This window comes from Nerophis ophidion, linkage group LG08 (assembly GCF_033978795.1).
Source record: "Nerophis ophidion isolate RoL-2023_Sa linkage group LG08, RoL_Noph_v1.0, whole genome shotgun sequence".
In the NCBI taxonomy this organism is placed as follows: domain Eukaryota; kingdom Metazoa; phylum Chordata; class Actinopteri; order Syngnathiformes; family Syngnathidae; genus Nerophis; species Nerophis ophidion.
Window position 1 is genome coordinate 76,423,132 of NC_084618.1, and position 15,000 is coordinate 76,438,131.

Below are 15,000 nucleotides of genomic sequence, written 5' to 3' on the forward strand. Positions count from 1 at the left end.
TTGTCCAAAAGAAAATCAGAAAAAAAAGACAAATCATTAAACAGATTCCAAAAATTGGAATTGTAAAACTCTATCAATTCCCATTCCTAGACATGACATCATACTGTAGCTCTACAGGAAAGGACAGCTTAAAATTAACTTAGCAAAACTCAACAACAAAACCTATGTGATAGGGGTTAAAAATGTAATTTAAAAAATTAAGGAGGAAAACAAAAGATAAATATCAACTTACAGCTTTTAAAAGACTTTTAAAAAAATATTTTACAAAAAAGAAAATCTACATTTATTATTTGTGCAATGCAAACCTTTTTTCAACCATTTATACTAAACATTTTTACTTTTTTTGTTTTATTCAAGTATTTTACTTTTCCTTATTCTTTATCCTTAATCCTCACTATTGTTACATTAAAGGTCCAGAACCCACAATTGTCTATTAATCTGAATATATTGAGAAATGATCAATTAGTATTATTAAACAACCGTATCAAAAATGCTTGTAAGTTAAGATGATTTCAAATATTTATCAAAAATGATGCTTGTAAGTTAAGATGATTTCAAATATTTATCAAAAATGATGCTTGTAAGTCAAGATGTTTTCAAATATTTCAGTTATCCACAATAGTATATGTACAAATTATTTCAAATTTACATGTTGTATTTATTAGAGTAATACCAATAATGTCCACCAGATAGCGCCACCAGATGTGGTGGATTCCACTGGTTTTGACTCACACACACATCACTCACAGTCCATCCGCCCAAATATTATACAACTTTGTGAGCAACAGCGATGTTTGTGTGTGTGTATGTGTGTGTGTGTGTGTGTGTGTGTGTGTGTGTGTGTGTGTCTCACCCGACAGCCAAAGAAAATTAAAAAGGAAAACATGTATCGCAGATAAAAGTGATCCCCATAATCCTTCATTTCCTCACACCATCAAAGCCTATTACTTTTTCAATCATGGGGGGATTTCACTGGCGCTTACTTTCTAATCTGCAGAGATGAAGGACGCGTAAACGACACTTTTAATAACTTGATTACATTACGAAACTAAGATGATATACATTTCTATTAAAATATGAATGAAATGCAGTCCCGTATCAAAGACTGTTGGCCGCAGTGACACAGTATGACCACCGGGTGTCGTTACAGCATACAAGGAGTGAGCGGCGTAAAGAAGAAGAAAAAAAGCGTTACCTAGCCAGCTCCTGTTCAGGTAGACGGACACAAAGACCGGAGGAACCGTGAAGAAGTCCACCACCGAGTTGACCTCCAGCCAAAACCACAGCTTGTCGTTGGCAGCGATAAACTAAAAAAGAAAATAATTTAGAAAATGATTAAATTATGATTATTCAAATAATATCAGAATAGTACGCGTTTTCCACACAATAACCATGTTATATTTTTTAATAGTATTTCTTTATTTAATGAGGATATGCTGTATATTTTTTTATATTATCTTACATTTTTGTAATTAGTTTTACAAAAAAACTAAAGAAATCAAAGAAAACATATACAGTACAGGCCAAAAGTTTGGATACACCTTCTCATTTCAATGCGTTTTCTTTATTTTCAAGACTATTTACATCAGGGGTGCCCATTACGTCGATCGCGATTATCAGCTGGCTAATTTGGCAGTAAAAGGATATATGGGTTTATTGTTCTTCCACCATAGAAGTGGGTCAAAATCTAGTTTTAATGCAATACAGCAGGGGTTTGCATTACGTCGATCGCGATCGACTGGTCGATCTCGGAGGGTGTGTCAGTCGATCTCAAGCCAGGCATTAAAAAATAGACATAAAAATGAGCAATCATCAATCATACCAAGACTTCACTTTCGTCAGTTGTTTGACATTCTCGGCACCCGAGGATCTTGTGAGATGACGCTGGCTGCTGCGAGCTCATATTTAAGAAAAAAATCACTAACAGGGCGGACGCAGGGAAAGACATTTTATTTCTAGAGACTCCGTACCTACTGTCAAAACTCTAAAGACCGACTGCACATTTCCTGTCTTCACCATAAAAGACCTGTTTCATCCTGCCTGTGCTAACAAAATAAGAGTCTCAGAAAGCTAGCAAGCTACGGAGTTTGATGCCAATGTATTTCTCCCCCGCCCTCAGCGACCGCTTTCTCACTTGCTTGCCCACCCGCACACTCACTGACGTCACTCACCTGCTGCCAGACATTAAAGGGCCACACACATATGCTACTCTCATAACAAAGTGTTTAAAAACGAGTATGCAAGTTGGACAAATGAGATGCCAAATCCAAACACTTTCATGTGGTATTGGACAGAAAGGAGGACTTTTTTTTTCCTCCATTTGAAAATGCGGACGTTATCAGCACCACTGTCTAATTCCAATCAATGCAAGTCATCAGAATCAGGTAATACACCAACTTATATTCTTGTCTTCATGAATGAAAGGAATCTATGTGTGTTAAACATGCTTGTATTATCATTAAACACCATTAACTTGTTAACAAAAATGTCTCTTTCATAAATAAATAAATATAAATTATAAATAGGAATGAGGTAGATCTCCTCGACTTGGTCAATTGAAAAGTAGCTCGCCTGCAGAAAAAGTGTGAGCGACCCTGATTTACATTATAAATTGTAACTGAAGGCATCAAAACGACCTGTAGTGTGGAAAAACATTTCAGGTGACTACCTCTTGAAGCTCATCAAGAGAATGCCAAGAGTGTGCAAAGCAGTAATCAGAGCAAAGTGTGGCTATTTTGAAGAAACTCGAATATAAAACATGTTTTCAGTTATTTCCCATTTTTTTGTCAAGTACATAACTCCACATGTGTTCATTCATAGTTTTGATGCCTTCAGTGACAATCTACAATAGTCATGAAAATAAAGAAAACGCATTGAATGAGAAGGTGTGTCCAAACTTTTGGTCTGTAGTTTATGCACTAAAAATAAGGACATGATTTTTTCAGTAACTTAATTTTATTTTTAGTGTGAAAAATAATTTTATTTATTTTTATTTTTATTTAAATTGCATAATATTTATACATTTTTTTATGTGTATTGTTTTTTTTTTAATTGTATTTTAATTCAATTAGAGCACCAGTCAAATGTTTGGAGACACTTTTTTCTTTATTACTACAGGAAACTTTTAACTGGTACTGTAACTCAAATTGTATACGATTCTAAAAATGTTAATATGGAAAAAAAAATATACTCCAATACCCAAAATAAATAGTAAAAAAAAGTTGTACAATTGTATTAAATATTAGAGGCAACATTTTTTCCCCACTTCCAGACGCTTAACTGTCCACAAAAACAAAGAAAATGTTTTATTCTGTTGACATTTTTACGTATTTTTAGGTGTGTAATATGTGACCTCCTAAAATGGAAAACATAGAAAAAGAAAACATAACCACAACAAATAATCAAGTCATCAAAATTCATACCTATTAACGTTTGCGTAAGAAAATAAGAGGCATATCCGAAAATAAGGACCACTCTGGTGCTTCTGCCCTCATTTGCAGCAGTACGTGTTTGCAAATTTAACAACTATTTAGCATAGCTAACAGTTACTCACTCTGAGGCCGAAGTACAAGAGGAAGAAGACGTTGAAGGCCATGTCAATCTGCAGCGTGATGTCCGCGTAGAAGTTCTGGCAGGACTCGATAGGACTGTCGAGCACACAAAAAAATGGCTAAATGGTAAAAAACACCAAGTTTAACTTATGTGGTCAAAGAATAAAAAATGCTCCTTAAAAAAGAAGCGTAATAATATTAATAACATTATATATGTTTGTGTTGAATCATGCAGTCACACAAGCAACATTTATTGTGTGTTATTATATTTGATATGTGCATTCCCCTGGTTAACCCTTAAAAGACTGCAGGGTAGTGCATTAAGTTTTGAGGTCTTTAAGCAGTAGTTTTAAGGGTTAAATACAACAAATGTAAATAAAAACATGCAAAAAGTGCCTCAGGAGGACGTACGAAAAGGTCATGAGGTTCTCACCCGCATTAAAAAGCTTGTATATGACTCTGAGAATCCAGATAAATCCAAAGAAATCATCAATAAAGCACATAGAAAAAGTTAATTCATAATCTCATATTAATTGTTATGTATGTTTATGTCCTTAATGCACTTTTACTTTCACATCACCAAATCTTGATAATGTTTCCTCAAATGAAATTGGCCGCCACGGCCCAATTGATCACCAGAGGTGTCATCCAGGTGAATAAACAAACGCCGCACCTCAAATACCAGCTGACTTTTGCAACAATTTCATCACGTGTCACCTGTAAGTGGCATCTGTAAAGCTGACATGTACAGAGTACAAAGCACAGATGAAAAAAAAATGCTGTTTGGATTAATGTGTGAAGAATGAAATACTTAAAATTATATTAATAGACGCTGAGGAAATAAACAGACGTTTTTTTTTATACAGTGGGGCAAAAAAGTATTTAGTCAGCCATCGATTGTGCAAGTTCTCCCACTTAAAATGATGACAGAGGTCTGTAATTTTCATCATAGGTACACTTCAACTGTGAGAGACAGAATGTGAAAAAAAATCCAGGAATTCACATTGTAGGAATTTTAAAGAATTTATTTGTAAATTATGGTGGAAAATAAGTATTTGGTCAACCATTCAAAGCTCTCACTGATGCAAGGAGGTTTTGGCTCAAAATCTCACGATACATGGCCCCATTCATTCTTTCCTTAACACGGATCAATCGTCCTGTCCCCTTAGCAGAAAAACAGCCCCAAAGCATGATGTTTCCACCCCCATGCTTCACAGTAGGTATGGTGTTCTTGGGATGCAACTCAGTATTCTTCTTCCTCCAAACACGACCAGTTGAGTTGATACCAAAAAGTTCTATTTTGGTTTCATCTGACCTCATGACATTCTCCCAATCCTCTGCTGTATCATCCATGTATCCATTTTGGTATAAATTCAATTTGTGTTTGGAGGAAGAAAAATACTGAGTTGCATCCCAAGAACACCACACCTACTGTGAAGCATGGGGGTGGAAACATCATGCTTTGGGGCTGTTTTTCTGCTAGGGGGACAGGACGATTGATCCGTGTTAAGGAAAGAATGAATGGGGCCATGTATCGTGAGAGTTTGAGCCAAAACCTCCTTCCATCAGTGAGAGCTTTGAATGGTTGACCAAATACTTATTTTCAACCATAATTTAGAAATTAAATTCTTTAAAATTCCTACAATGTGAATTCCTGGATTTTGTTTTTCACATTCTGTCTCTCCCAGTTGAAGTGTACCTATGATGAAAATTACAGACCTCTGTCATCGTTTTAAGTGGGAGAACTTGCACAATCGCTGGCTGACTACTTTTTTGCCCCACTGTATAAAAACTATAATTTCTTTATAATTTCTAATCAAAATATTTCAATATTGCTTTAAAATATATAGTTTTAATACAAACATGATTCCTAATACTATACATTAAAAAAAAATAATGTTTTATAAATACAGTACATATTACTTCTAATTATTAGCTTATTAATTCCTATAAATTGCATATATAGTATACTTGTACAATCTCATGTTTGCAAATACAAAAAATAAATATTTAGAAAACTATTGCTTTTAAATACAGTATGTATGTTACCTATATTTTATTTAATTTTTATTCAATATAAGTCAAATAATTTGTACGTATAGTAAAAAATTTTTATAAAATATGAGCAAATACTTATATTATATTTTTTTTAAATAGTATGTATATTACTTAAATTTATGACCTAATCAATTCATTGAGAGTGCATATATAGCACAATGTACAATCTCAATTGAGTTTTTGCAAATACTGTAAAAATTTAGAAAATTAGTGCTTTTTAAATACAATAAGTCTATTTTATTTTATTTATTTTCAATGTAATTCATATTAATTGTAGATATAGTATAACATAAATATGAATTACATTTGAGCAAATAGTATGTATACATTTTTAAATATATATTTTTTTATAAATACGGCATGTATATTAGTAATTTACTTTCATGTTACGTTGATTGTTTTTCTCTTTAAATGTAAATTGAATAAAAACTCACTAATATGTACTAATTTGTATGAAGTGCTTACAACATATTGTTATAAAATATTGCAAATAATATAAATAAATATTTAAAAACTATTGATTTCTAAAAACAGTGTGTATGTTACACCTATGTTTAAACTGTTATTCAATACAATCACTTCATTTAATCACACATATAGTAATATATAAAAATGTGAATTAAATATTAGCAAATACTGAGTATAAATATTTTTTTACTATATTTTGATAAATATACCATGTATGTTACTTCAGTTTACAATTTTTACAGTGAGTACATATTGTACAATAAAAATAAATATGAATATAATTCTAGCAAATACTGTCTAAATATTCTAAAACATATAATTATAATTCTAGGAAATACTGTCTAAATATTCAAATATATATATATATAATTATATTTTTATATTATATATTTTTAAATAGGAATATAATTCTAGCAAATACTGTTTAAATAATCTAAAACATAGATAATTATTCTAGCAAGTACTGTCTAAATATTCTAAAACCTATATAATTATAATTCTAGGAAATACTGTCTAAATATTCCAAAAAATATATGTATAATTAAATTTTTATATTATATATTTCTATATAATTATAATTCTAGGAAATACTGTCTAAATATTCAAAAAAATACATGTATAATTAAATTTGTATATTATATATTTTTAAATAGGAATATAATTCTAGCAAATATTGTCTAAATAATCTAAAACATAGATAATTATAATTCTAGCAAATACTGTCTAAATATTCTAAGAAATATATATAATTATAATTCTAGCAAATACTGTCTAAATATTCTAAGAAATATATATAATTATAATTCTAGCAAATACTGTCTAAATATTCTAAAAATATATATATATATAAATATATTTTTAGTAATGCAGTATGTATATTTATTCACAAATGTATTACCTTTGACTGGGTGATATACATGTAGAGTGTATATATATATATATATATATATATATATATATATATATATATATATATATATATAGTATAATATTGGAGTTTATTACAGCATGCATGGTGGAGGTTAGCAGCGAATCTACAGGTTGGCGTCATGGTTTAATGTCCACCGGAGAGACTCGGTGGAGTTGTCCTGTTTGCCTCTAAGTGGGTCTGCTGGGTGTCTTCCAGTCAGGCCAGCACGTCCATCATCTAGCAGGCTCGCAGGACTAATTACAGGAAGGGCCTGGATGTCCTCCACTAAACACAACAGCCAACCTCCAAATAAAATTGGACATGACTGGAGGAAACAACGTAAAAAATTAGTGCAAGTTAGTGTCCGTCTGGCCTCAATAATCAGTTCCTTTTGGGATTTTGCGGGCTTGTTTTTGTGATGGTCCTGCCTAAATTCACAGCAGATTTTTCAGAAAGTTACAGAAAAAGTAGCAGTGTGCTTTTTTTCTTTGAGTAACATTGAATCAACTTGTGGTTTTATAAAATCTGTTATCACAGTACGTTATTTTCCGTTCGGGCTCCAGTACTCTGGAATGCCCTCCCGGTAACAGTTCGCGATGCCACCTCAGTAGAAGCATTTAAGTCTCACCTTAAAACTCATTTGTATACTCTAGCCTTTAAATAGACTCCCTTTTTAGACCAGTTGATCTGCCGTTTCTTTTCTTTTTCTTCTATGTCCCACTCTCCCGTGTGGAGGGGGTCCGGTCCGATCCGGTGGCCATGTACTGCTTGCCTGTGTATCGGCTGGGGACATCTCTGCGCTGCTGGTCCGCCTACGCTTGGGATGATTTCCTCCTGGCTCCGCTGTGAACGGGACTCTCGCTGCTGTGTCTTGGATCCTCTTTGGACTGGACTCTCGCGACTGTGTTGGATCCATTGTGGATTGAACTTTCACAGTATCATGTTAGACCCGCTCGACATCCATTGCTTTCCTCCTCTCTAAGGTTCTCATAGTCATCATTGTCACCGACGTCCCACTGGGTGTGAGTTTTCCTTGCCCTTATGTGGGCCTACCGAGGATGTCGTGGTGGTTTGTGCAGCCCTTTGAGACACTAGTGATTTAGGGCTATATAAGTAAACATTAATTGATTGATTGATTTCTTTTTCTATTTGCACACTTACATGTGACGTTCATATGTTGTTAATATTCAGTGTTTTATTGTTTATAGTTAATATTATAAATTCCACTTTCTTTATTTTAATGTACATTTTAGGTGTCCCATTCAGTAAAAAAAATGCCATTCCATTTTTTTGAGGTGGTCAGTCATAAATTGTTTTGAACTCTATTAGACATTGTGACTGTTGGTATTAGTGTACGTGAAAAAAAGGGACCGAAACACACATACTGTACAGCAAATTTCTACAGGTAAATGTGTACATATCATTTAAACACACATACACCTTGGCCCCCCGGACACCATTTTTTCTCTAAATCTGGCCCCCGAGTCAAAATATTTGCCCAGCTCTGTCCTACATGCTACAGAAAACTGCTCTCCGATCGCATTTTCGAGGTGTGTTGATACGATTTTTCAAACCGCAAAGCACAACCACATTAAAGTGTTTGCATGTGTTTAAGAACGCTACCGTATTGCTGTTTTGCTTGTTTTATATAGCACAGATTTAAAAGTAAAAGCAGTAGAAGCACGTACCGTATTTTTCGGACTATAAGTTGCAGTTTTTTTCAGTTTGGCCGGTGCGATTTATACTCAGGAGCGACTTATGTGTGAAATTAACACATTACCCTAAAATATCAAATTATATTATTTAGCTCATTCACGTAAGAGACTAGATTAGGAGTGACAGATTGTTTGGTAAACATATAGCATGTTCTATATGTCATAGTTATTTGAATGACTCTTACCATAATATGTTACGTTAACATAGCAGGAACCTTCTCAGTTGGTTATTTATGCGTCATATAACGTACACTTATTCAGCCTGTTGTTCACTATTCTTTATTTATTTTAAGTTAACTTTAAAATGTCTATTCTTGGTGTTGGATTTTATCAAATAAATTTCCCCCAAAAAATGCGACTTATACTCCAGTGCGACGTATATATGTTTTTTTCCTTCTTTATTATGCATTTTCGGCAGGTGCGACTTATACTCCGGAGCGACTTATACTGCGAAGAATACGGTATACACACATACAACTTGGCCCCTCGGACACATTTTTTTCTCTCAATGTGGCCCCCGAGTCAAAAAATTTGCCCAGCTCTGTCCTACATGCTACAGAAAACTGCTCTCCGATCGAATTATCGAGGTGTGTTGATACAATTTTTCAAACCGCAAAGCACAACCAAATTATAGTGTTTCCATGTATTTAAGAAAGCTACTGTATTGCTGTTTTGCTTGTTTTACATTGCCGGGGGTGCGACTTATACTCATGAGCAACTTATGTGTGAACTTATTAACACATTACCGTAAAATATCAAATAATATTTAGCTCATTCACGTAAGAGACTAGACGTATAAAATTTCATGGGATTTATCGATTAGGAGTGACAGATTGTTTGGTAAACATATAGCATGTTCTATATGTTATAGTTATTTGAATGACTCTTACCATAATATGTTAAGTTAACATAGCAGGCACCTTCTCAGTTTATGCGTCATATAAAGTACACTTATTCAGCCTGTTGTTCACTATTCTTTATTTATTTTAAATTGCTTTTCAAATGTTTATTCTTGGTGTTAGTTTATCAAAAAAATTTCCCCAAAAAATGCGACTTATACTCCAGTGCGACGTATATATGTTTTTTTCCTTCTTTATTATGCATTTTCGGCAGGTGCGACTTATACTCCGGAGCGACTTATACTACGAAAAATACGGTATACACACATACAACTTGGCCCCCCGGACACATTTTTTTCTCTCAATGTGGCCCCCGAGTCAAAAAATTTGCCCAGCTCTGTCCTACATGCTACAGAAAACTGCTCTCCGATCGAATTATCGAGGTGTGTTGATACAATTTTTCAAACCGCAAAGCACAACCAAATTATAGTGTTTCCATGTGTTTAAGAAAGCTACTGTATTGCTGTTTTGCTTGTTTTACATTGCACAGATTCAAAAGTAAAAGCAGTAGAAGCACATACCGTATTTTGCAGTTTTTTTTTATAGTTTGGCCGGGGGTGCGACTTATACTCAGGAGCAACTTATGTGTGAACTTATTAACACATTACCATAAAATATCAAATAATATTATTTAGCTCATTCACGTAAGAGACTAGACGTATAAGATTTCATGGGATTTATCGATTAGGAGTGACAGATTGTTTGGTAAACATATAGCATGTTCTATATGTTATAGTTATTTGAATGACTCTTACCATAATATGTTACGTTAACATAGCAGGCACCTTCTCAGTTGGTTATTTATGCCTCATATAACATACACTTATTCAGCCTGTTGTTCACTATTCTTTATTTATTTTAAATTGCCTTTCAAATGTCTATTCTTGGTGTTGAGTTTTATCAAATACATTTCCCCCAAAAATGCGACTTATATATGTTTTTCCTTCTTTATTATGCATTTTCGGCTGGTGCGACTTATACTCCGGAGCAACTTATACTCCGAAAAATACGGTACTCTGCACTCATTGTCATATTACTCTACTGTTTTTATTCATTATGACTAATAGTATAGTTATAATTACAGAAACACCACCAAAAGCCTTATTTTGCCCACTGTCTGCTCTGTCGTCCATTGATTGCACATATTCTCCATGTTTATTTTATGCTTGAAATGTGTTTGTCCATCTTAAACCTTCATTTATGTTCCAACACATTAAAAAGTTAAAGTTAAAGTACCAATGATTGTCACACACACTCTTAGTGTGGCGAAATTATTCTCTGCATTTGACCCATCACCCTTGATCCTTAACGTTAACAGAACTGTTGAGAGCCATCTACAGTGGTATTTTCAATCTTCTTCCACTTACCCGAGACAGTATTCATTTTGTTGACCTGAATCGTTCAACCTATTTTCCCCAATGAACAGGCCTTGTTGTGAATTTTGTGTTTGAGATGCTCAGCAATAACCTTGATGAAGTGGTTCCAAGACAACTTCAAATGTGCATTATCCTTTGTACTTTATATTTTAGTCGACAAAATCCTAACCCTGGTTTTAGTTGACTAAAACTGTACTGAAAGTAAGTCCATTTAGATGACTGGAATATGACTCAAATTAAAATACATGTCAAAATAAACACTGTTGACAAGAACTAAGATGAACATTTGTAGTCAAGACAATATGAACTGATCCGAAGTCGGGTGGTGGGGGGGCAGCAGTCTAAGCAGAGAATCCCAGACATCCTCAAACCCCAGCCACTTCATCCAGCTCGTCCCGGAGGATAGTGAGTTGTTCCCAGGACAAATTGGGGTGACATCGTCTGGTCTTCCCAGTGGCCTGACGTTCCCCAAACAGATCCCTGAATCACCTCATCTGGCTCCTCTCAATGTGGAGGAGCATCGGCTTTACTTTGAGCTCCTCCCGGATGACAGAGCTTCTTACCCTATCTCTAAGTGAGAGCCTCGCCAAACCGGCGGAAGAAACTCATTTCGGCCGCTTGTCCCAGTGATCGTGTCCATTCAGTCATAAATAACCCCAAAGCTCATGATCCTTAGGCGAGGATGGGAACGTACAAAACCAGTGAAGTTGGCACGTTGTGTAAATGGTAAATAAAAACAGATTACAATGATTTGCAAAACCTATATTCAATAGAATAGACTGCAAAGACAAGATACTTTAACGTTCGAACTGGAAAACGTTGTTATTTTTTGTAAATATAAAAAAATAAACATCTTTATCATGTAAACATGATAGACAAAATTCAACTGGCAGGAATGACGATGATTGGCCAAAATGGACGGGCTTTAGGGGTGTAACGGTACACAAAAATTTCGGTTCGGTACGTACCTCGGTTTAGAGGTCACGGTTCGGTTCATTTTCGGTACAGTAAGAAAACAACAAAATATACATTTTTGGGTTTTTTATTTACCAAATTTGTAAACAATGGCTTTATCCTTTTAACATTGGGAACACTATAATAATTCTGCCCACGTTAATCAACATTAAACTGCCTCAAATTGTTGCTCAGTCTAAATAAAATGATAAATGGGTTGTACTTGTATAGCGCTTTTCTACCTTCAAGGTACTCAAAGCGCTTTGACACTACTTCCACATTTACCCATTCACACACACATTCACACACTGATGGAGGGAGCTGCCATGCAAGGCGCCAACCAGCACCCATCAGGAGCAAGGGTGAAGTGTCTTGCTCAGGACACAACGGACGTGACGAGGTTGGTATTAGGTGGGAATTGAACCAGGGACCCTCGGGTTGCGCACGGCCACTCTTCCACTGCGCCACGCCGTCCCTAAATAAAATGACAACATTTTTCTTCTACATATAAAAAGTGCAACATTAAACAGTTTCAAGTCAACTCATCATGCTTAATTTATCACAGGATTTGGGAAGCCTGTAGTTAATTTTTATTATGTAAATGTTATATTTTTATCAACATGTGATAGCAGGGACCCTGCCACTCAAAGCTTTTCTGTCCGTAAAACACACACGCACGCTACTCACACACGCCGCAAAATGAGCTAACGTTACGCTAAAAGCTAATTAGCCTTCACCTCAAGCCAGAACTGCGAGCGAGCTGAGCTGCAGTTTAAGTTTCTAGAAGGTCAACGGGCTCTTAGTGATGTTACTAGTAGTTGACTGGGAGGTGTTTATTATCATTTGGGGAGAGTACTCTGCCTTTTACTCACCTTCCCACGTTGACTACATGCGCTCTGAATACGCACTGCTGATTGGCTGTTACCGCTATATATGTAACCAATCAGATGGTTGTGTGGGTGGGACAATGCTGGGTGCTGAGACAGAGGCAGAAGAAGCAAAGCAGCTTGTTAAGACTTTAGCTTAGAAACTTGTTTGGTACACCCCCGTACCAAACTGAAACCCCCGTACCGAAACGGTTCAATACAAATACACGTACCGTTACACCCCTAGCGGTCTTTGGATAAAGTTGCGAGGAGATTGGTTACATTTGCGACATGGCACAAATCCTGAGGGGACTGAGTGAGGAAGGTGTGGGGTCAAAGGTGAAATGTAAGGCCAGCAGGAGGCCGCACAGGATGGAATGCAACACTTTTTGATCATATTACGCCTGTACTGGCTCACCTGCACTGGCTTCCTGTGCACTTAAGATGTGACTTTAAGGTTTTACTACTTACTTATAAAATACTACACGGTCTAGCTCCATCCTATCTTGCCGATTGTATTGTACCATATGTCCCGGCAAGAAATCTGCGTTCAAAAGACTCCGGCTTATTAGTGATTCCTAGAGCTCAAAAAAAGTCTGCGGGCTATAGAGCTTTTTCATTTCGGGCTCCAGTACTCTGGAATGCCCTCCCGGTAACAGTTCGAGATGCCACCTCAGTAGAAGCATTTAAGTCTCATCTTAAAACTCATCTGTATACTCTAGCCTTTAAATAGACCTCCTTTTTAGACCAGTTGATCTGCCGCTTCTTTTCTTTCTCCTATGTCCCCCCCTCCCTTGTGGAGGGGGTCCGGTCCGATGACCATGGATGAAGTACTGACTGTCCAGAGTCGAGACCCAGGATGGACCGCTCGTCGGGACCCAGGATGGGCCGCTCGCCTGTATCGGTTGGGGACGTCTCTATGCTGCTGATCCGCCTCCGCTTGAGATGGTTTCCTGTGGACGGGACTCTCACTGCTGTCTTGGAGCTACTATGGATTGAACTTTCACAGTATCATGTTAGACCCGCTCGACATCCATTGCTTTCGGTCATCTAGAGAGGGGGGGGTTGCCCACATCTGAGGTCCTCTCCAAGGTTTCTCATAGTCAGCATTGTCACTGGCGTCCCACTGAATGTGAATTCTCCCTGCCCACTGGGTGTGAGTTTTCCTTGCCCTTTTGTGGGTTCTTCCGAGGATGTTGTAGTCGTAATGATTTGTGCAGTCCTTTGAGACATTTGTGATTTGGGGCTATATAAATAAACATTGATTGATTGACTTTTTACATAATGAAGCCCAAGACACTCACTGACCTTTCTTCTCTTATCGTTATCATCATCATCATTATTGTGAGTGTCTTTCAAACGATACTTCCTGATCACTCCTCACAAACATTAACCCAACTTCCTCTCTTCTAATCAGCCATTGTAGTTTTGGAGAAAAGCAATTTTTATTAAAAAAAAAAAAAAAAAAAAAATGTAAATAGCAGTAAAACTCACTCTGACGAGTCGATGAAGTAGATGACCAGAGCTCCGATGCTGAGAGCGAACACGAGCACCACCTGAAAGACAACATTACACAATACTTGCATAATTGTAATCACATATGTAGTATTACTTTATACTTTTATGTTACAAAAGTAGTATTTTCATTGTATTGAACAGTTGTTCTCAAACGTTTTTCACCAAGAACCACCTCAGAAAACACTTGGCTCTCCAAGTACCACCATAATGACCAACATTGAAACACAGTAGTGTAGTAGGCCTAAGTATTCATTAAAAGCAAGACTCATGTTTTATTTAACAAGTATATTTAATATTTTTGACCACTGTTACACACAGTTTGAACAGTAACACTGAAAATAGCTGCATAGCTGTACTTTAATCAAAAGATTATTTGGCATACCAATAGTGGTATATGTACCCCAGTTTGAGAATCACTGGTATGCAGGGAATACATGTAATACAGAAAAATATATTTAATAAAAATATATGATTTACACCATATTTTTACATATATATTTTTAAATACGTATCTGCTATATTCTTTAAAAATATTTTCTATAACACAACATTTATTTTCATCATTAGATCATTCAATTCAGATGTTAGAATAAATAAATCAAAGAGAAACAAACAAATTGTTTTCATGTTTATGTATTTTCTTAAATAAAAAGGATATACTTAAAATGTATTTATTTGATATAAA

General features: G+C 35.6%; 1 protein-coding gene across 5 annotated transcripts in view; it reads right to left on the reverse strand.

The window, feature by feature from the left end:
• Positions 1 to 15,000, reverse strand: part of LOC133558396 (calcium-activated potassium channel subunit alpha-1a-like) — a 236,139-nt gene that overhangs the window by 129,164 nt on the left and 91,975 nt on the right. For 4 of the 5 annotated variants that reach the window (XM_061909755.1, XM_061909756.1, XM_061909759.1 and 1 more), the window contains exons 3-5: positions 14,292 to 14,353; positions 3,554 to 3,647; positions 1,196 to 1,307 (exon numbers count right to left, since the gene is read on the reverse strand). In XM_061909755.1, coding sequence (XP_061765739.1) covers positions 1,196 to 1,307; positions 3,554 to 3,647; positions 14,292 to 14,353 — 268 coding nt within the window. Of the gene's footprint in view, positions 188 to 1,195; positions 1,308 to 3,553; positions 3,648 to 14,291; positions 14,354 to 15,000 lie in introns of those variants that run through there. The other variant, XM_061909758.1, reaches the window with a different exon arrangement.